The sequence below is a fragment of the Mycteria americana genome, chromosome 6, assembly GCF_035582795.1.
Source record: "Mycteria americana isolate JAX WOST 10 ecotype Jacksonville Zoo and Gardens chromosome 6, USCA_MyAme_1.0, whole genome shotgun sequence".
Classification (NCBI taxonomy): domain Eukaryota; kingdom Metazoa; phylum Chordata; class Aves; order Ciconiiformes; family Ciconiidae; genus Mycteria; species Mycteria americana.
Window position 1 is genome coordinate 38303255 of NC_134370.1, and position 22708 is coordinate 38325962.

At 49.3% G+C, this 22708-nt stretch overlaps 1 protein-coding gene across 1 annotated transcript in view; it reads right to left on the minus strand.

Moving 5' to 3' along the window:
• Positions 1–22708, minus strand: part of LOC142411947 (cadherin-23-like) — a 117956-nt gene that overhangs the window by 57237 nt on the left and 38011 nt on the right. The window contains exons 5-7 of the mRNA XM_075506611.1: positions 10730–10924; positions 7391–7519; positions 404–482 (exon numbers count right to left, since the gene is read on the minus strand). Coding sequence (XP_075362726.1) covers positions 404–482; positions 7391–7519; positions 10730–10924 — 403 coding nt within the window. The remainder of the gene's footprint in view (positions 1–403; positions 483–7390; positions 7520–10729; positions 10925–22708) is intronic.

A 22708-nucleotide genomic window follows, 5' to 3' on the forward strand; every position in this document is an offset into this window, starting at 1 on the left:
CACCGCCAACAAGAGTTTTACGCCTAGCTCTTTGCAGGTCTCCTCTATGGCGCTGTGTGAAGTGGAGCTGTTTGCGACTCGTCATTAGGACTGAAAGGTTTCGCTATGAGATATTGTCAAATTTGTTAGAAATAATGTCCGCTGCTTGAGGAAAGGGAGATGCCACGAATGACGCGCTCTGATAGCATCAAAGGCAAAGCAAGCTTTTCAGAGGAGTAAAAGCTTTCAGCTGTAGCAGTAGACTCTATAATTAGCAACGACAAACCAAAAGAGCAAGCAGTACAGTCGAGGAGAAACTTAGCCAAATAGGCACGATTTTCCAGGCACGGGTTGTACAAAGACTTATTGTAGGGCTAGCTCCTCCGGCCCCGCTGGGCTCCCCACCACATCCCCCATGACTTACCCGAGACGATGGTGTAGCCGATGCCCCGGGGACGTCCCTTGTCCTGGTCGATCGCCGTTATCATCCGCACAGTGGTACCCTGGGGACAGAGAGGAGACACCCGTTACAGCCCCCCCGGCTGAGCACTGGTAGGGCTCCGAGGGCACCCTGCCAAGGTGTTGCGCCTCTTACCGTGGGCCACATGCTTGGGAAAACCTGTCCAAGGACAAGGCAAGTCATGGAAAAGTCCCAACCCTACTTCTTAGCGCAGTTCGGGCTCACCACTCATGGCTCTTGTGCAAGCTGGAAACTCTGCTAACCCACCCCAGGGTGTAGCTGGTGATGCTGAGGGCAGGACCGGCATGTCCTCTAACTGAACCACCGAGCAGGCTGAGCTTGACCATGCAGTAGGTTTGTACCAGGGCAAGTGTCTGTAGGGACTGGTAGAGCACCACCAGACTTATTCCCCATGCTGCTCATCCCCTGCCCAGAAGAGGAGGATTTGAAGCAAGGTCAGTGTGGTAAGCACAGCTATCAGTGCTCAAGGAAGAAGAGGAAGGAGAAACCGAAGGTGCAGCATTGGCAAAGCCAGGACGCGCCTTCTCGCAGCATCACCGCTGCGCAGGCTCTGGGTGACAGGCAAAAGCATACACTCCTCTGCCACAGAGATTTTCACTCCGCAGTCCCTCGAGAACCAAAGGCAACAATTCGCTCCCACCGTGACCTTCAGCACTGGTCGTTACACCAGTTTTATCTCCCACTGGCCTCCCAGTTTCAACTGGTCCTCTTCTCCCCCTGCGTTCTTCAAACAAGGCACCCTAGGTGACAAGGGATGCTCGTGCTGGCCATCAGCATCCAGCTGCATAACTAAGTGAGCTGCAGAGATTTTAATTGAAACCTTTAAGGAGGAGGGTTGGACAGATGCCGAGAACAGGGGATTGCCCGCAGGCAGGAGTTTCTGCAACTGCCAGCTCACCCACCTCATCCTCCATCCTGCAGGACAGAGCTGTTTCTTATAGCCCACCAGAAAGGTCCATGAGGCCAGGAGTCCCCCAAAACCAATGAATAACATAAAAGTGACCCAAAATTCTTGTTTAGTTCTTTAAATAAAAACATCACATGCTTATGTCAAGTCCATAAACCGTACTTCCCCCGCCGCACTGCAGTGAGCCCATGTGAATACAAACACATGCACATGCACATAATTAATGTAGTGTGAAAAAATTTACAACTCAGCTGTTCTTGTTTTCATTGGTTTATCAACAGTGGGAAAAAGAGCAATTTTAATTTAATTTTTTTTTTTTTCCCCTCAAAGGAAATGTCAACAGAGGCATTTGCATATCTAACGAGGGAGCATAGTGGGACGGCAGTGTTGCATTTGTCCTGCAATCCATCAGTTGAAGGCCAAAGGGAAAGCTGCTGCAGAAACATCACCAGTGGAAAGCAGGGACTTGCCGTCTTCCCCAGCTTTCAGAGGCGTGCCCCTGCGGGCTCAAGGGAGATGCTCTGCTACCTCCAGCCGTAAAGAAGGCTCCTGGGGCCAGGCAGACTGCCCCTTCCCTGATCTCCGAGGGCATTGCAATAGACTCCTTAAGTAAATCCACATTATTAACCGAGAACATTAGCCATAAATCCCAGGTCACTGGCCTTTGAGCAGCGCTCGGCTGGTGAGGCTCAGCAGCTGCCGGAGAGCCTCTAAATCACTGACAATAACTGTCCTTTCCAAAGGAGCAAGGATAGCTAAAAAGCACAAGAAAAGTGGGAAAGGAGCAGGTGGGAAAGCAGAACAAGTGATGTGGAAAGGAGAGCAAGGCAAAGCAGAGAAAAAAAGGAGAGGCGTGCAATCCAGCATGCTCTCCCCAGCATACTCTGCTTTAATCTGCCATCCCCCTGGGGCAAGCACGAGCCCCCCTCTGCTCCCTGGCAAAGCGGGAGCTCCTCCATGGCAGGGGCAGTGGGTGAAGGCACTTGGCCCATCTGACAGCTCGCTCATCGCCTGTCAAAAAGCGAGGGAGCGGCACAGAATGATAAGTGTCGCCTGCCGTGCAGCACATTTCAAAGGGAAGGCAGCTGCGGGAGAAGACAGGGCTCCCGCGATGGCCGAAGAATACCAATCGGCCCTCCGATGCTGGGGCTGCTTTATCTGCGGGAAAGGTCCCTCCCGTAGGAGCCAAGGGGAAGGGCTGTTGGGAGAGATAAAAGGATGAGCTCAGATGTTGCAGTCGGGAAAGTTTGGGATGGGAGGAAGGGGAATGTCATTCGGATATCTCAGCAGCACGTGCCATAGAGATGCCAGTAGGAAAGAAATTATCCAGACATCTGATCCCAAGAATAAGGGCTGCTAGAGAGCACGCTGAGGTTTGCCTGGTCCTTGGCAAGCCCATGATGATAGCTTTCATGCTGCTGTTTTCGGAGACTGGGTCTCCCCTTGTTCTTCTTGCAGCCTTGTGTGTCTCCTCCTTCTCCACAAGCCCCTTCACCAGCCTGTCCACTTCACCAGTGACCGAGAAACATGTGCTGGAGCGGGGCTGAGCTCCCTACCGTTCTTGGACACCACCTCCTGGAACCACAGCAGAGGCAGGGACCTGGCCACCCCTTCGCATCCCTCCTGATTTCCATCCTTCCTGTCAGCTCTTTCACAAGAGGCTTCCAGTATCCACAAGACTGGCAGATCCCAGCTCCTGGGATTATCCACGTAGCTGGTGGCAATTACTGCTTTTGTAGTGAGAGGTAACAACTGATGAAGACAGCCTCAGAGCATGATTGCTCAGCACAGTCAACAGGAAGGAGTATTCTCATTTAGCACGTGTCTGAGTGAGATAGGGAGATGACGTGATGCAAAACGTGATGCTACACACAGGCTATACTCATCTCAGTACCCGTGATGATCATGAAGTGTCTTGCTCACCATACCAGCAGAGATAACTAACCGGAGAGGAGAAAATAGGAATGGGAAAACACCCAAAACCAAACCAAACTGTTGATCACGGCCATCCCACAATAGCAAAGATTGACCTCTCGCCAACCACATCTCAACAATTTCTAATTTCTCTTCCAAAATCCCACCAGACCACCTAGATACCTTTTGCTATCTAGGCCTCGGCATGGCAAGGGCAGGAGATGCTGTGCTCTGGTTCCCACAGGCAGCCAAGCTGCACCCCTAAATTGGAGGGCACCATCTCTAGCCAAACACATCTGGCAAGGCTTCCACGTACTCCTGGAAACCCCAAGCTGACTTCCAGCACCAACAGCTCTGCCCAGGGCTCACCCCATGTATTTGTGGTGTGAAACTGCGGCTCTTGGAAACTCCCAAATGTTCTTGACATTTCTTAAAGCAAGTAACAACTTGCCTGCCTACCACAGACAACGGAGGCTGCAAGGAAAGGACGCGGGTGGTGGGTATAGACCGAAGCACCAGAACAGAATAACTCTCTCCCCTCTAGGGAAGGAGGAAGAAGGTTTAGAAAAGTAATAATCTGGAAAAGCCTATGCTTAAAAAAAAAAGGCAAAGAAAATAAAGAATGGCACATTATCCAAACAAAATCTGAGGGTTTTTTGAAGAGGGGCAGGGGTAAATCAATCCTTTTTTAATAAAACCCTGAGCTTTTAATAAAGTGTTCACACTGATGGGCTGGAAATATTGTAAGAAAGAATTAACTCAGAGCTATTGAGACTCTAGGGCAAAAATAGCACTGATTCTACCTTATTTCTTTAACCCAAGGAGTTTTTGAAGAGGAGGGGGATGGTGCTGAAGAATTAAAACTGTTTTAATTATATTTGACATGTATCTGTACCATGCTATTGCAAGGGAACACAACTGCTGGTCTGGGGACCAAGCACCAGTAGGGTTTGTGCCCCCTCTTGCCTTCACAGGGCTCCCTGCGGGATAAAGCACGCTTTTGCAGGCCTCAGCTTGTCTCTTAGTGAGTGGATTCCTCCTCTTTCACCCCCAAAGTGAAGCTGCGATGTTGCCTGGACCATGCACCAGCTGAAGTCGAAAAGCAGGGGCTCATCAGACCAACAGCATCTCTGCAAGGGGAAATGGACCCTCTCCTCCAGCCTCTATTAACTTGTCCGGAGAACATCAATGCTGCTATCCAGTCTACAGACGCTGAGGACGGACACCCAAAAAGGCTCCGAGGATGAGAAATACAATGTCACCGAGCTTTGCCGCAGCTGCAGGCAGCTTTGGTGCACTCAGGTGCCCTGGGAGAGGTGTCTGAGGCACGCTGGGATGATAAACAGCATCAAGAAAGAAGATACAACACGTCCAGGGACAGCAAAGTCTCTCCCTGCTGCGTCCTCTTCCTTTGCCTGATAAGAAATTTCTTTCTTCTCAGTGTCCGAATAAGCATGTGCCCAAAACGCTTCTAAATTATGCTAGCGGATCCTGGCCTGGGAAAAATGAGAGGTACAACAGCACTTCTCTCCCCTCTCGCACCCCTCCACCCCTTTTTCTTATTCTTCTCTTACAGGATTAGGGACTTGAAAGGCAAACCACAGCCCAGCGTTGCAGCAGGAGGAGGAGGGGTGAGCACTTCAGAAAGCTGCCACGGCAAAAAAAATCCTATTTCTCACTTCTTAATTCCAGTCAATTCCAGTCAAAGGGCTGATAGAGATCTGTTTGCGGTAATTTGCTGCAGTTTATCCACTCTTTTCACCTTCTATCGGCTCTTCACTGACGGGCTGGCTGACATGCTGTTACTCAAGTGAGGAAATTAAAATTTGATGCAATAATCCCAAATAAGAAGGATTTTATTAGGTAATGTATACACTTTAGATGAGGTATTCTCGCCTGATACATTGATAGAGGAACACAGACATGCTGTGCACCACAGATAAAAAGAGAGGCAAGAGAGACAGAGAGCAGGCATGTGGAGCAGCAGCAAGTCTCCGCTCTGTAGGTTTGGGGCTGGGATGAGATATCATGAGCTGAGCCCGACAGCAGGGCAAACGTCACCCACAAACGCACTGCAGCCTGTTAGCTTGACCTGGAAGCCTGTTTTGGGACAGAAGTTGGCCAAGCCCAGGCTCCTCACCAAAATTTGCTGTTATCCTTTCTGTAACCAAGCCATTCTGCAGGGTGAACGGTTTCCGCTCCGCGCTGCGACTGGCTCCCTCGGGTGGTAGGGCAGAGCTGATGAGAAGACTTCCCATGGAGAGAAGAAAATGCACGTTAAACCCCAGACTTGCCATAGCAAACCATGTCCTTGTTTCAGCAGCGGAGATTTCTCCCATGAAGGATGGGACTTTGGGTCCAAACCAGAGAGCAGTACCACTCTAAGTACTGCCCGCGTTCAGCAGTCGTCGTCTTCACCATGTCTCCAGTGGCACCTATCCATCTTAGATATCTCAATGCCTTTGGAGATGTTACACGGGGCCAAGAGAAATTAAAATCTCTAAACCCATCAGAAAACTGCTAACAGTTTGGTGAGCATTCCTCCTTCACTGATTTCCTATTTCAGGTTACACAGCGATTATTTGCTGCAAACAGTGTACGTTCTGGGAATAATTGTGATTGGTGTATCAACACAAAGAGATCGTTGAGCTCCAGCCCTAATATATATCTCATTATTTTGACAGAGATCCCCTTTCCTAGATACCAGGTCCTCCGTGAAGGTGATGCAGTCTATAATTTTTGATACTCATGGGATTTCCTTTTCTATAGTTTCATCTAAGGTTCCCTCCCAGTTAAGGGTGATCTAGGTAGCGTTTTTTCTTCCCTGCAGCTCATACTGCCCACCACAGAGGCAGTCCTTAATCTCAACAGCACTGAAACTCATTGAAACTTTCACTTCATGAAAGTAATGCATGAAGCCATTTTTTGGCCATCTTCGTGCTGGCAGACAGGTAACGTGCTGTCTGACTGTGGGATTTGTGACAGTAGGACTCAGCCCTATTGATCCAGCACTATCCGTGCCGTCAGAGCCAACAGTTTGCTCCAAAGTGAGTAAAAAAGGCATAAACTGAAATGGGCTGGAGTTCCTTCTACCACTGCATTAACTGAGCCATCAGGTGTTTCGGATCCAGTGCACCAGAGACTTTATGGGATGCACATGTAGTATGGATGCCTACCACGCCATGATTTTAGGACAGAAGGTTTTTCCATCCATATACAAAAATATTTGCCCTATAGACAAAGCTATGGGATGCCTTGGGAAGGTAGATGCAGCTGAGCAGGGCTGGTGCTTGAGCTGAAGGTCCTGGGCACCCTTGCTGGGAGCAGAGCTAAACAGCTCCCAAAGCCGAAGCTGCCCGCCGCACTCCCCGCCGTCTGCTGCAGGGAAAAAAAAGCCCTGCTGTATTTAGAGATTGGGAGACGTTTTCCACAAACAGCGAGTTTGCTGACAAACTGAGTTTCAGAAGAACTAAAATGATTGGATCAATTTGGCAAAACCTGGGGGGAAACGCTCGAAGTGCTGAAATGGCTGATGATTCTGGCATTTTCAAAACTGCCTCATTTCAGAAACATTTACATTTTTCTTCAACTTTTGTATTAGAAATGGCATGCATATAGGCTGTGAGGAGGAAATGGGGTGACTGTGTGCTAAGAACAACAGAAAAGCTTTTTAAAATTTAAGAAAAAATGGTTAGGAAAAGATGGGGGGGGGGGTGTTCAGGCTTCCTAAACCTCCTTGCTTAGGCTTCCTTTTTTTAAAAAGGGCAAAATGTTTTGGAGCTGACTTGAAACATGTTGTTCCAGAAAGAAAAAGGTTTGCCTCTCTTTGGATGCCATTTGAATCCCATGATTTATTTCTCCTGCATCAGACCTGCATTTGCACTTCAGCATGGAAACAGGGCTCCTCTTTGCACCCAAGCCGCAAGCATCGGGGCAAAGCAAAGCAAACCTGTGATGGAAGGAAGGACGAATATCTCTGCAAAGAGGAGGTTTTCCTCTAGCTCTTTTGGGATACCTTGTGCTTTCTGTCCCATACCCTGCTCCGTCCTTCCTCGGTCCCCCACGCAACACCGCGGTCATGCACGTCAGAGTGAAGCAGCAGCCCTTACCGGAGGTGAGTTCTCATAGATGTTTGTGCTGTAGGGCAGGTTGATGAAGATGGGGTCCATGTCCTGCACGTCTGTGACGGTGATTGCCAGGTTGGCCAGAGTAGACAACGGCTTGTTTTTATCTTGGTCCTTGAAAAAGCAAGGGTTGGGAGGGGAGAGAGAAAGGATTTTTATCAGAAAAATAGAATTATTCAACAGTATTAAGTTTCTCACAGTTGTAGTTGCATCAAAACTTCTGAATAGTCCAGGAAATCATCTCTTTTTCAAACCACCTGCTGGAATTATTGACCACTGTACCTCCTTCTAAGGTGAAATACAATACACATTTTATTCCATCATTAGCCCTTTAAAATAAAGCAAGCACCAATTTAGTTTTCATCACATTTTGGATGGAAAAGAAGCAACACTCGTCAACATATCCTTCAAAATATAAATTCCTTCCTAATGCAGATACAGCCTAGGGCACCTCTGCGCCACGAGACCCAGGTGTGGTTGCCAGCAGACTTTCATACCAGCACATCACAGCAGAGCATCTTGTACCCCCCAGCTCCGATGCCTCTGCCCAGCCTGGGCTCCATCAGCTGGAACACGACAAAGCCCACCAGCTCCCTTGCCTTTCCACTGCTCTTCATAACCCTGCGGGCTGTGTTGCAGTCGGAGCTTTATTCTTTTCTGTTGAGCTTTGGCAGAGGGTACGTACACCAAGCGCTGCTCCTGGTGTCACAGGATGCCTCAGCTCTCGCGCAGAAGGCAGAGTAGAAACCTGAACTGCAGGATACGTCCTCGCAATAGCAACCGCCTTTCTACTGGGGTAATGGTTTTGGCTCCGATAAACTGCAAATCTCTCCCCTCCTGCCTTGCACGGGGAGTGGCAGGATCAGGGTAACCAGGAGCTGCTTTTCTAGGCAAGCCAAGCTGCTTGCAGAGCTGCAGGGAGGTGGGCAGCCATCCTCCCTGCTCTGTGAAGCAGGTCACAACAAGCACACAGCAATCTTAGGACAAGCAGCGGTGGCCCTTGAACGCTTCAGTGCTCTGAGCGGGAGCATCATCTCCCTTACACCCCATCACAATTCATCAGGACGGAGCCACAAGCACTTTCCCAGAGCAAGACCCTTCCCCAGCAGCTAATACAACAGCAGCGCAGGCTGCCACCATCTTGTCCCAGCAGCGCCCTGCTGCCACCAGTTCTCTTGCTGGAGCCTTGTCCCATAGGAGCTCAAAAGCAACCCCAATGCCCGTAGCCCTTTGCTAGAAGGGCAGGAGCAAAGACATAACACACAAAGGGAAGGAAAAAAAAATCTCTCCTTACCCCCTAATCAAGCACCATGGTGAAAGGCGACCATTAGAGGTTACCACACGCTTCTGCAAAATGGCTCTGAACAGCGACAAGGACTGATTGCCAGAAGATTAATGTTAATTTAAACCATATTCAACAACACAGCTTGTACATTATCCTCTCAACCTGCAGGCCTCAGCGTTTATGGCCTGGATGGATGCGTATTTCTGACTTGCACTCTGTTGTTAGCATTATCAGGTTGAAGTCTTTCATTTCTTCAGATAACGTTTTTTTTTCCTCCCCTTCATCTCTTAAATTTCGGTTAAATTATTACAGATAGCACTGAAAAAGCAAGCACATTTCAAGTTTCCTCACCTACCGTCTCTCACGCTGCCCTTTCCAGTCTCTTTCTGCCCTTGCTGCCTACACCCCTGGGATGAAATGGCTCCTGCCTTGAACCAAGGCTCCACAGCTCTTCTTGCAGCCCTTGCGGCCACCCTGAATTCACCATCACCCCAGTTCTCAGTCCAGGCCATGTAAACTCTTCATCAGGCAGGTAAGAGACTGCATTTCTCTTCCAGCTCCTGCTATGCTGGTGCAGCTCTCACCCTCCTTCCCGGGCGGGGGTTTGCTCCGCATTGCATTTCTGCTAGAAATTACCAGCACCTTGCGACCGAGACGAGGAGATATTCCCACAGATGCAATCAAGCCCCGTTCAGAGATTTAATATTTAAGTCTTTGAACTCCCTGAGCTGGAAATCACTAGAAGCCAGGAGCGTATTAGGTAGCAAGTACTAGATATGCCTCCATTTTATCTTTTCTGGTAACTGCACTGGAGATATGGGGCTAGATGGAGCTGGATGGACCAAGATGGCATCCTTGTGTCCTTGAGGAAACCAGAGTCAGACATGGGAAAGAAAGGCACGTTTCCATCAGGGCTTGCGTTTGGTCCCATGTTTTGTAACCCACTAGACAGTTCAACAGCACATCCTGGGAAAGTGTGTTGGCGACAGAGACCAATAAGAAAAAAACAACGGGCAGGGCCTCTTATCACTGGAGTATTTAAAATAAAATGAGGCATATTTCAGAAAAAATAAGCTCCTGGAGAAAATTCCACAGCCTTGAACATGCAGAGATTGGGCTGAAAGGTTGAGCTGTTTGCCTGTGGCCATGTAGTCTGCAAATGCCCAGTCTCCGTGGCCGTGAAGAGCAAAAGCAGCCCTGCACAACCCTCCACGTCCTCGTGACATTTGTGGTTCTGCATGAAGACAATGATCTTGATTAAATCACACGCTTCAAGAGCTCTAGCCAGCTGCCTGGAGGGGTCAGGAAGGGTTCCCCCCCCCCCCCACCTCCTGAATGCAGAGTTGGTCAGATGTATTGTAGGGCTGAATCTCACCTTCCTCTGTTGTGTCTGAGATGGGAAAGGAGCCATCACCTAGAGCGCCTGCTTGCACGGGGCTGCTCATTCACACGCTCCCTATCGAGCTCTCACTAGATTTGACACCAGGAAAGAAGTTTCCCATTCACGCAGGGCATGTATTTGCCATGGTGGCCACCTGGATGTACCTCTCCCAGGGATCCCCCTCCTGGTACAGTGGCATCAACTGTAATTAGGATCTTGGTTTCTCCTCCTCTGTCCACCAAAATTTTAACTCTTGATGTCTGAACTCTGCTTTTGCTAAGTAAGACTCAGGGGTTTAATACAAGTGAATCCATCTGTTATAAGCTATGATGCACAAGGAATAAGACCAGAGGATTTAATGGTCTGTATGCCCTGTACTGGCTTTCTTCACCAAGGGAGCTGCTCACCTTTATGCAGAAGCCCCTGACACATGTACAATGCTGTTGGAGAGGTGCAGCTGTGCTCCACGAGCTGCACAGCAGTGATTTGAAATTACCCAGGCACCGCATTGCTATTATACCTTTCTAAATGGAAAATGCTTGATGTGCCTGAGAAGATGCCAGAGCAGGGCAACAAAATAAGTAAGCAGCAGCTCCTTCCCCACTGCAGTCCCTCCAGAAAACATCTCCTCCCCTGCAGCAGCCAGGTTAAGACTCACCGTTGCGTTGACCTGGAGCTGGTATGCCTGAGTCACTTCATAGTCCAGTTCACGTATCACTGACACGATGCCACGGCCGCTGTCGATAGCAAAGAAATTGGAAGGAGGTTGGAAGGAGTAAAGCACGCTGCCTCCTGCCCCCTGGTCCGGATCCGTGGCATTCACTATGAAAATAGGAGTGCCCACTGGTGTATTCTGGAAATAAAAAAAATAATATATTGGTAAAATTGTGCACCAGCCTATTTTCCCATCAAACGCACATCAGCAATTTCCTTTGCCCACCAAAAGGAATATCTAGAGACCTAAGAACTTCAGTCCTATATTTTCAGGGCATTTATAAGTTATACAGCTGTTTTCTTTATTACAGTATTGCAGCAGCTATAATAGTTGTTACACACTTATAATAATAGTTATACAGCTGTGGTCAAGATGGCACTCTATCACAAACCCTTATTTTCCCAGAGACCACAACTTTCTAGAAAAATTACTCTCTCTGCTGAAACTTGTTTTCTGCCCAAAGGCATTTTTATTTTCAATGCTGATTCCTTCTCCGTTTTCACCATAAGACATTAAATATAAGAGAGCCTCAGAAAAAAAAAAAGGCATTAAATGCAACACAGAACTTTATGTAAAATTCAAAGTTATAGTTTCCACAGCAACTAGAACCTGGCCCAATTAACGCAGGCATTAACAGTTAAATCGTCATAAATCTGGAATTAATCTACATGCATAAAATATGCAGCTGAGTGCACAAAATCAGCAATGGCAAATGCAGTTTGGCACTTCTTATTGTTTAACTTCACAGCAGGGAGAACAATTATCCATTTTTGGTGGAACAGCTGCATGTTCCTATGCAAATCTTAAATGCATATTCTTGTCTCTCCAAAGGCAGAAGCACAGACTGCAAGCAAAAAGGCTTTGCTGGGGACCCAGGCTGCAGGTACGCACAGATCACGACCGCTTGGGCAAGTCCCTACGCTTGTAACACGTTCACAGCCACATTAAGGGTTGACGAAGAGCTAAAACTTGAAAGCCAGACAACAAAGGTCAGAAGCGAGACACGGCAGCGGCTGGTTATGGCCAGTTGGGATAACACGGATTATTTCTGCAAACTTCTTCCCAAGCCTCTGTGTTTTATTGTTAACTTAATTCGTATTAAGTTATTCACCCTCAGCTCATAGAGAAGTATCATGAAGTGCTGAGAAGGTAGAAAGAAGACTTGAGGAGATGCAGAGCTTAGAAGATGGGGCACTGCTTCCAAGTGGAGCTCCTCCTGCAAATCCTTGGCCAAAGCTGAGCCGTTTTCAGGTTTTTGGTGAACCACAAAGCTTGCAGTGGACTACGGCAGGGCTTCAGCAAGGCTGTCCCAGGCTACCACCTCTGCTAGAAAGCATGAGAAACTAGGGCTCCACGCTTGGAGATCTGATTTAACCAATCTAAGACTGGGTGATAGCACCAAAAAAGAACCAAAGCATCTGAATTGCCCCAGGCAGGGCTCAGGCGAGCAGAAACTTGCCTCCAAGGCAGGTGGCAGGATTTGCTGTGAGCTTGGTTAGGCAGAGCGGGGAAGCCAGGGCACAACCCGCAACTCACATTCAGGGCCCTAAAGCAGCACTGAGCACGTGGTGTGCTTTTGCACCCTCATCCGTACACGTCCCTCATGCCTCCCTGCCCTTGCATCCAGCCACACAGCATTGCAGGGATGCTCTGACATCTAAGCTGGCCTCGGGCTCGAGCAAAACTCGTTTCCTTACTTCACTGTCACTTCTGCAGAGGTGTGAGAGGTTGCAGTTCCCACCTAGATTTTTCATTTGCTTTCTTTTTTCCCCCCTCTAAATCAAGCTGCTAAAGAAAGCCTTGCAGGGCATGGCCCGAGGATTATTTTTTAAAGCACCTTCAAGTTTTTTTGTGATCAGCAATCATAAAAGCATAAAAGATATAGCTAGAAGGGACCTCAAAAGAGAAACCTGTCCCCATACTACACCCTAAATCATTCCCATCCTTAAAGCCTTCCAGTGATGGAGACACCACAGCCTCCCCAGCCCATTTGTCCCAGCAGTTTGCTACCCCTTACCTTACAACTGCTCATTTCTGGCATGCTTAACCCAGATCTGCCCTGCTGCCGTGCAAGCCCTTGACTTTGTGCCATGCCTACAGCACGTTAACCCTGGCTTGTGCATTTGGAGAGCTCAGGAAACGGGACTTGGTCAGCTTGGGAGGCGTGTTGGGGTGGAGAAGCCCTTCATGAGGGGCTGTGGTGGGCGTTTGCTTTCCAAGCACTCCCAAGACACCTTCTCAGACAGGACTAGAGCATCTCCCCATCCCTCTTTGGGCTACCTGCCTCCCCCAAGCCATCATCAGCTGGGAGCAGCCCCAGAGCATCCCACAGCCCTCCCCTCACTGCTGCCAGGGCACTGCTTTGACCGCTTCGTTCCACATGCTCCAACAACTGCCGTCTCAAATTCCTCCCCCAGAGCCACCCGGGGTATCAATGTCAGGATGAAGAGCATTACAAATTAACCATTAATAAGGGGAGGAGGGGAGAGGCAGCAAAAGAGTAGATGCAGGGTTGCACCGATGAGGTCTGGGGCATATCGTCCCCAGGAATAATAATATTCATAAGGATAAAGCTGGACTTGATGAATATGTTTCCTCTTCTTTTTAAGTGCCCCTAGCCACTCCTTTTAACATGCAAATCTGCTCTGGTCACCCGTGATTATGGGGCTGCACGGCAGGCTGTGAAAGAGGAGAGCTTGATTTCCCCAGCATTGTATTTCATACAATAGCCCAAAAGCAGGCTTTGAAGAGAGTTCATCTCCTCGTCCTTCCAAAAGAGAAGCTGCCTGGAGGGACACGGAGATCACCAGCTTTGGTGCTATCAGCTCCGGCCCCCGCAGACACTGCCCGAGCTCTGACTTTGCAATTACTGTATTTTTATCCTTATTTTACAGCTTTGCTGACCAGGTCCCTTCACTGGCCAGGATAGCAAAAGCCATACAAGAGGGGTATCAGCTCTGGACAAAGATCTGGCTGGCCCTGGGAAACAGGCACTGGCACCTACACCAAAGCATCCGAGGGGCTGTGAGGGACCCCAGGGCAGGACCGCAGTGGGGGGCAGCGGGCACCAGCAAGCACATGGGCGAGTGCACCAGCAAAGCACAGCGCTGGGGAATTTCGGAGAGGAGCAGAAGGGCTCCCAGGCAACAGGAGGAGCCTTACAGGGGCTTGAAGCAGAACAGCATGGTCACGGAGAGGGAAATCTCTGATACTGCCCGAAGTGCACAGGTCAGTGGGAAAATTTCACTACCAAATCCACACCCTTATTCCTGCCAGCACACAGGTCAAAGGATGCAGACCTGTAAGAAGCGCTCTGGGTAATGCATCTTTTTTCCCCAGCTCAAATTCAAGGGAAAAAAAAAAAAAAAAACCCACAAAAAAACCCCACCAACAAAACCAAACCAAACTCTGGCAACGCAAAACCAGCCGTGGGATGCAGACACCCCCTATTCAAACACTCCTCCAGGAAAAGAGGTCTCATTTTCAGTGTTCATGCCCAGGCAGGACACAGTCAGGACTCAGAGGAATTTCAGACCATCTGCCTTAAAAAGCATAAGAAGTGTGTCTTTGAAATCCTCTTGCCATTTTTGGGTCAAACAGGCTCAAGATATTCCTCAGCAGGAGGCTGACGTCTTTATTTCTCAAAAGATGCAGCCCATCATCTAAACAATGGAGCGAAACATCTGTATAAACAGCACTGGCTTGGTTTTGTGTTTGATGGTAAATAACAGGCAGAGGGCACATCCCAGGGAGGTGCGACTGGTAAGCCCTGCACCAAGTCAGCTCAAGACGGACAGCGTTTCTGCGTTTTCAGCATTTGGCCCCTTTATAGGACTCTTCTGCATGTTCCTCGTGGCTGTTCTTCCTTAGCAAAGATTAATTGTGGTTATGCTTAGTTCACCAACAGGCAAAAATAGCAAATTCTATCTTTTCTGTCCAGAAGAAAAGAAATGCAGACAGACGACAGCCTACAGGTGCTTCTGGCAAACAGGTGAGTTTTCTACACAAGTCACCAAATTTTTTCATTTTTAAAGCTTTTAAGTCTCTCTAGCAGCCAGTGATGAAGCTTAACTCACCACAGAAAAAAGAACTGGTGACAAAACCATGTCATATCATTAAATCTTTGTTAAGATGCCAGCAGATGTGAGATAAAAATAAACATGCAGACAGATGCATCCCATGGAGGAGAAGGAGGGCAAACGGGAGTGGGACCTGCCCCTGACCTGTCTCTAGCACCCCATCCTTCATCCAACAGCTCAGCAGGAGCAGCTCCAGCACCCAGGTCCCCCCCCCCAAGCAGCTCTGGGAGATAAAGGGTGCGGTGAGCCAGCTGCAATACCACTGAGCTGCATGGGCTGGGGATGCTGGGGTGCAAGGTAGTGAGGTCATTTGTATCTCCCTTATTTTGCAATAAATGAATAAGAAAGGTTCAAACTGTTGTAAAAATCTTATAGGAAGAAGCTCTGGGGTTCTGTTTGCCAGAAAGAAATACTGAACGGTAACAGCGCATGTTACATAGGGCTACCCAAAGCACCAGGAAGACCAAACCAAGAGCAGCAAGGTACAGGAGGGGACTACTCCATTTCAGTGTATCACCAATAGCAAGGATAGACTTGGGTTAAAATAAGGAATGAACCACCCTAAAATCCCTGTCCAAACATGAAAGGACATTGCTGCACAAGGAGGCGGCAAAGGAGAGACCAAGATCTTACCTCTCTTACACCAACGCAGCAGTACGACAAGGCAATATACGTGTTTGAGTGACCAGAAAGAAGGTTTTTTTTCCATCCAAAAGCTCTCATGGGTATGGACCAAGCATGGCCCACTGCAGCAAACACCTCCCCTGGCCTGGGCTGTCACCTCCCGTGCACCCTCCAGCATGAGTGACCAGACACACACATGTCCTGTGTTAACCCTGGCACATTGACAGCTGGGACACCAAAGCCTTATACAATATTCTCCGCAAAAGGGCAGCTAATACCAAAGAAAAGCTTGTCAGAAAAGGGCCTTTTTAACATAGTTACTGCTGGAGAGAATATTTTCTCTCTGGACACACCTATAGTCTTTAATATCTTATTATGAATCCTGCTGTAAAATGCATTAGTAATAAAATTTCTGATGGATGCTACTCTGATGAAACGTGGCAATACAAGGCAGATTACGACCCGGAGGAGATGCAGCCTCTGGAGGCACGACGTGCCAGGTTACGCGGTCACAGCTGAAAACGAGGGGCACTGGGCAGGACTCCCTAAAAATGTCAGAGCACAATCTCCTCTTGCCTGCCACCAATGCTCCCCAAGGGCTGCAGAGCCAGCTCTGCTGGGGCGAGGGTTGGTGCTGGAGAGGCACCGAGGACCAAAGCAGCGGCGGGACAAGGCCAGTGCAATGAGGACCGGAGATGCACTGGGCGAGGAGCTTGTGAGGAAAAAGCTCCCAAATCAAGGGAAACTTTAGGGGGGACAATTTTTAAGGTATATGTAAACCTATGTGAACAAGCCCTTCTTTCATACAGGGCTAAATGAAAAGGGCGTTTGCAGAAAAGCCAGCATCTGTGCCATTTCACCAGGCCCACGGCGCCTGCTCCAAGAGCGTATAAAACCCTCCGGCTGTCAGACAGCCGCTCACCCTGCTAACGGAACAGATTTGCACGGCGCCTTTGAGAGCTTTCCACCATAGCAAAACCATTTCACGGGCCACAGGCCGCCAACACCTCGAACGTGCCTTGATCCATCAGTCTCATCCAACTGGCCTGACACCGGGTGTCCTGTGGGCAAAGGGCTGAGAGGGGGAATATGTGGCACTGACTTTTTTACAGTGGGGTCAGAGTCAGATAGAAGTAAAGGTGGGAGAGGAAGCAGAGGAGATCTGGGAGTTAGTTTCTCAGATACTCCCTTCCCTTAAATGCATCCACCTTTCCATCCTACAGGCAGGCTGTTACAAGCTTCGGTTGGGCACTAGAAACATAGGGTGTCAGGAGTGCTCGGAGATTCTGAAAGGACCCTCCCTCTCCTCTCTCTCCCTTTCTCTTGCACACAAACACTCAATCAATTCTTTAATTAAACGAGCAGCAGGCTTTGAGAAACAGGTCCACTGCCCCAGCTGCAGCTTTGCAGGCTTACATCCACTTTGTGCGTGCACCACAACCCTCAGCCTAAAAGTTGTTCTCTATCCCAGCAGCTCACCCCACTACACCGACAGCGACGGGCGCCATCCTTCTCCTGCAGCCAACAAGGGCTGGACACAAATCCCAGAGGAAGGATTTCCAGGACCGGGGCAACGTCTGGGAGGAGCCCGGTTTTATCTGAGGATGGTGCCTCCGAGCCTGCTCCCCATCTCCAGCGGCTAGCCATGTAGAGGACCTCCATCTGACCTCCCAGGGCAAAGTCACCCAGCAGCACCCCAGCAGAAGCTAGTAGAAATGATTAGGATGCGGATGCGCGCATGCTGTACCAATGCAAATAATGTGGAAAAACGGCAGGCAATCTGGCCGAACAGCTGTCTGAAGGTCGATGGGATGAGAGGAGGCGATGCAAACGGACTGGGGGGCATACAGAGACGGGCACGAGGGCTGGAGCAGCAGGCAGCAAACCAAGCCACCCGTGCTGTGATCTTCATATCAGCATCGAAACCACCTCACCAGCCCTATTTCAGATCCTGCTTTTTTTTCCCTGCACTGCCCCTGCATCAAGGCAGGAGCTGACCGCTCCCATCAGGAGATGCTTTGCTGCTTCACGCTCCTGTTATATCTGAGGTCAACCTATTACTCTTAAATAATTCCCTGCTGCTGCTCCTGGCGGCTCTCTTCCCTCTCCCTGCCTCTTGCCACCACACAGCGGGGCAGATGAAAGGAGCTTTGCGCTCAGCTAAAAGCCGGCTCAGACATCCCCCTCTGCTCTAGTCAAAGGCGCTCTCGCCGATCCCGTCTCATTGCAGGGCAGGAAGGGGGATTCGATGCCTCTTGTCCAAGGCAAGGCATCTCAGAGGTGCCGTGTAACACAGCTGACACTGAATCCAAATGCTCTTCTGCTACAGCTGAAATCCTGGCTCCCTCGTCCCTGGGCCGCCTGGGACAGATTTAAGTCACCTATTCCCGTCCAGGTCTCATATGCAGTGCTGCAGGAGAAAGCTGCAAAGGCAGAGCTGGAACGGGCGCCAGCCCCTCTTCCAGACTCTGCTGAGGGGAAAAACCAGCCCCAGGCTTTGGTTTCCCTCCCCAGACTCCATCTCGGAGGCAGCCTGACTGCCAGACTGGGTCCCTTGCTCACACGCCCGCTCTAAATGCTCACATGGATGTGCGCAGACTTTCAATTCCTGTATTCTTTATTACACTTTTAATTACATTTATTAATTGCATTACTACTAGTCTGAGCCAAGCAATTTCCAATTTCAAAGTTTGATTTTAAAACCTGATAATTTCCTTTTTTGTAATTTTTTTGGTTGAAATTCACCCCACCTTCCAATCAGCTCTCGTTAATATGTATCTCTTGTTGCTATCTCTATTAAGTGACCTCCCTCATTATCGGGTGACACTGGCAAACGGCCACCGCAGAGCTATAATTCAATTGAGGGGCTTTTGAAAACACCATAAACACAGCTGGAATAGATGCATCATAGGAGCTGGAGACTGAATTAGTGGCTGGATAACTGCACTCAGAGCTGAGAGCGCTTATTCATGGCAAACACAGCCCGACCCAACACACGGTGCTGAAGAAAGGGACATCGCAACCAGCAAGCCCAGGGGGGAATTTGCCACGCTGGCAGGACAACAGTGCTCAGGAAGCAGAGGGCAAGCAGCCGCGAATGGGGGAGGATGCTCTGGTATCCCACAGGATAAAGCTGCTCGCTTTTTCCAGCCCAGAGCTGCCCCATTTCCCACCGAAGATAACTCTGCCCTTGCCAGCACGGGGCTTGGATGGCTGATTTATGGCACGGCATCCCCAAAAGCTGGGTGCACGGTGGCTCTGCCACCTCTCCTTGTGGCACCCATCACTTCTGCGGCGCAGGTCTTGAGGGGCAAGCCCCGGATAGGCAAGAGAGGGCAGATGGGAGAGGAAGGAAGTGCTAATAAGAAAATAAAGAAACCCACAACATTCCTTCTCTTATTTATAACTCCCCAACTGGCTCTGGCTGCTGTCCCTTCCAGGCAGTGATACGATAAGTGGGACCTGTCCCTCCCCTGCTCTCTGCCCTAGGGAGCAACAGTGGCCACGCAGCTCAAGCACTCATCCAGAATGGAGTTATATTCGAAAGAGAAAGCAAGGGGAGGAAAAGCATTGTTTGGCAGAGCTTTAATTTGCAGCTCCAGGGGCAAAAGGAGCTGCCTGCCCTAGACCGCAGCAAGCGCGAGGCTTGGGCTTGCACAGGGGCTGCACCACGACCTCCATTCCCAGCCAAACCACCAGACCCAGGGGACTGCTGCTCTTCTGCCCCTCCAAGCCTTGCCTTCATCTTGGTGCTCGGTCCCTCCACGTCCCCAGCCAGCCCTGCCCTGCATGACCACCCCACCTGCCAACAAGCAGACAGAAAGCAGCCAGGTGGGTGAAACACCAGGAGAAAGAGAGCAAAGAGAAGAAAGCAAGTTCCATACCAGATTTCAAGAAGCCATCCTGCCCACACTGTCACTGGTTATTTAAGCAGACAGCCAGCTTTGTCTGTTGAAGCTCATTTCCCTCAACAGCCCTATTTTGAGGTAACTTGAGCTATGACACCGCACCCTGGGTTTGCATTTGCTGCTCCACGAGAAGTAACGAAAAGCAGCAAAGCTAATGCCAGCAGGGTAACATACTCTGTGCAGGGGAACCTTTGTGGGAACATTTCCAGCAACCAAAAAGCCACTGAGATGGACTGCTATGAACATACAGCTACCATAAAGTCGTGAGCACAGAAGCACAGTCCGAGAGATTAGAAAAACCCGGGTGGGGTTGATCATTCCATCTTCAGAAAAGAGGTGGGGAGAGCTCTGGCAGGGACAAAGCAGTCTACCTTTACGTTTTCAGCCTCCTCCAGCAAGACACCTCTCAGTCAGCAGGTCCGATAACTCCTGCCAAACAGCGTTAAAGGCGATGGCCAAGGCGCTCGCTGGACCATTCCTGGTGATTTTCAGCAGCCCTGCAAACACCAAGGAGCAGCAGCAGACCTGGCCGAGCAACCAGCGTGCTATCAGGATTTCTTCAATGGGAGTGACTTCAGACCTCTCAGCTACATCAACTCCAGGTGAAATAACAAAACCCTCAGCATAGCTCTTGGCTAATAGGGAATTAAAGGAAAGTAGCAGCGTTAACACCTCCCACAAAACTGACAGGCAATAGATCCTGCTCTATTCTCTCTCTCTCTCTCGCCTTTCTACCAGACAACAATCTTGGTCAAAAAGGGCGACGGAGTCGAAGTCACATACATCATCTTCTCTAAGCCATATGACTTGGTGCTCTGTGAGATTGATTAACACATAGAATAATTCAAAATCATCACAGTCAGCTAGCACGTAGACCTCGAAATACAATTGTAAACAAGGAATATTATCAGGCAAGTGTATTTTTAAAGGATTCCTGCTGGGAACCTGCAGGTCTTTGCCCATTATTTGACATTTTTACTAATCATCTGGAAGAATGGAAACACAGAGATTGAGAAGGGTAAACAACAAAGGGCACGGACCATCGACACCAAGCAGATTGCTGGCAGCTGGTTTGAACCAATACCCTTTTTTTTTTTTAATGTGTAAATGCAGAGTCCTATATCTGAACCAAAAACTACAGCTCTCCTAGGAAGGGGGATCACCCTGTAAAACAGACTGTTTCCCACTGCCCTGGGAAAGGAAATCAGAAAAGGGTGGTAAAGCAACCACAACCTCACTAACTCAGTGCCTGCAGCCAAATCCCATTGGAGAAGCCACGTTTCTCTCCCATTTCTGTCCATTATCCATCTCCAGCCTTCGAGAAGCCAGGCAGGTCTGGAGCAAGGGCTGGGAGGCAGCCCGTGCTGCCCTCCTGGGCTGCTATTGTGTCAGTCCCAATTTCAGAGACGGCAGATGGGAACCCAAGATGGTCTAACAAGACATTTGAAAGTCAGAGGCAAACGCCGAGAATGTGAAAACCTGTCAGTCAGAGAGCTCCTGGCTTCGATGGCGTGCTGGTGTGATTATCCTGCTGGAAGAGGGCATTCAGAGCAATCTCCCCCTTTCCAAGGGCATGCACCGCAGATGGCCCGGCACCCCTTCGGCTGTAATCTTGCCAGAGACGGTGGGCATGGAGCGGGTGGATCCAGGTGGCCACAGTCAAGGTCTCCACTCCTGCCTCTGCTCTCAGCACTGGCTGAGGCACCTTTTGCCCAGGGAAGCAAAGGCAGTCCTGACCCGCAGCAGCCGGTGAGATTTTCCACTATCCCTCCTCTCAATATTAAAATTCTGTAGCAAAATCAAATCACCAGCGTGATTTACTGCTACCAGCCAACATACATTACGGGGTGAGAGAAGAAATCCCTTTTCTGATTTCCGCTCCGGGGTGATACCATGAACTGGGCAGGTCCTATTTTTTATATTCCATTTTATTTGCAGTCGCCACTAACTTTTACTTTCTAAACCTAGGGAGAGGTCAAGAAGGTGGGTTAAGTTAATGCACCAGCCTTTAAGCTGGGAAGGAAAGATATCTGGAAGCAGCACACCGACCTCTGGCAGCCGTCTGTGCCAGAGCCGGGGAGGACAGGAGCAGTGCAGGCTGGCGTGCCCAAGCCCAGGCAGCAGCGAGGGTTACTCTTAACGGCAGCCTGTCCCCATCAGTTCGTCTGGGTAACCCTTGCTGCAAGAGGTGCAAACTAGCACCCCCATGGCAGCCCATCGGGTGACACTCCGGATTGCAAATGACTTCCATTAAGGCAGAGCGTTAATACAATGCATTACAAATGAAACCCTAATGACAGGACACTGGCAGTATTGCTTCTACTTGATATTAATTGGGTGACACTTTCTTTTAATGGTACATTAATTAATGCAGAATATCAACGGAAGTCCACGACACCCGCATTAATACAAATGAATTCATTATCATCGGTGTTATTACAAGAAATGACAAATAAATCTGTAACAGTGGGGCCCTTCAAATAATAGCCACGAATCATTAGGTATTGCATTCATTTATACAGCATACTGCAAATATATACATGCAATCTGTGGGTGCTTATCTATTCACAAGTTCCTCTCCATGCCAGCCCAGCATCTGTTCCTCCCTGGCTCTCAAGCCATTCTGAGCCCCCTTGAAGGACCACCCAGTGGCCAGCCCCTGGCCAAGGAGAAACTGGGACTTGCTTTCACATCAGCACATCGCCAGGACTTCTCGCTATCTCCTTTCCTATCCCACACGCTCTCAACCACCGTCTCGTCTTCAAAAGACCCTCTGATCTAGCACGTGTATTCCTGTAAAGAGGATCACCTTTCTTGCCCCCATCTCTTGCCCTACCATCGTAGCCAGGCAGATAAAAACCTACCTGTCTGCCAGGCAGATAGAAACCTACCTTACCACCTTATTTATTTATTTTACTGCTTGTTTATCCCTTGTTCTGGTAGAAAGCTAAAAGCACCTTTCACAGCACAGAGTGGCTCACTTCTGACCATAGGTGGAGCAAGTAATTTGTCCTCAGAAAAGTAGGGAAATAAATCTCTCTTTGAAGTCTGGGATTTGGAGGTCCCAAAGATCCATCAAAAAGAAACTCCTAGGAAAGCCTCTGCAGCAGCCTGCGAGCAGGTATCGCTCTCGACACGAGCAAACACAGAATCCGTACAGCTGTGCTGATTCAAAAAAAGTATTTCCCTGTCTTCCCACGGATGGCTTTATTACCAGAGGAAGGATCGATAACAGTTCAGCTCAGGCCTCCTCATCGGCCTTCGCTCTTGCCGAAACGCTTGTGCTAAAACAGCAAACTCCAGCACGAAGC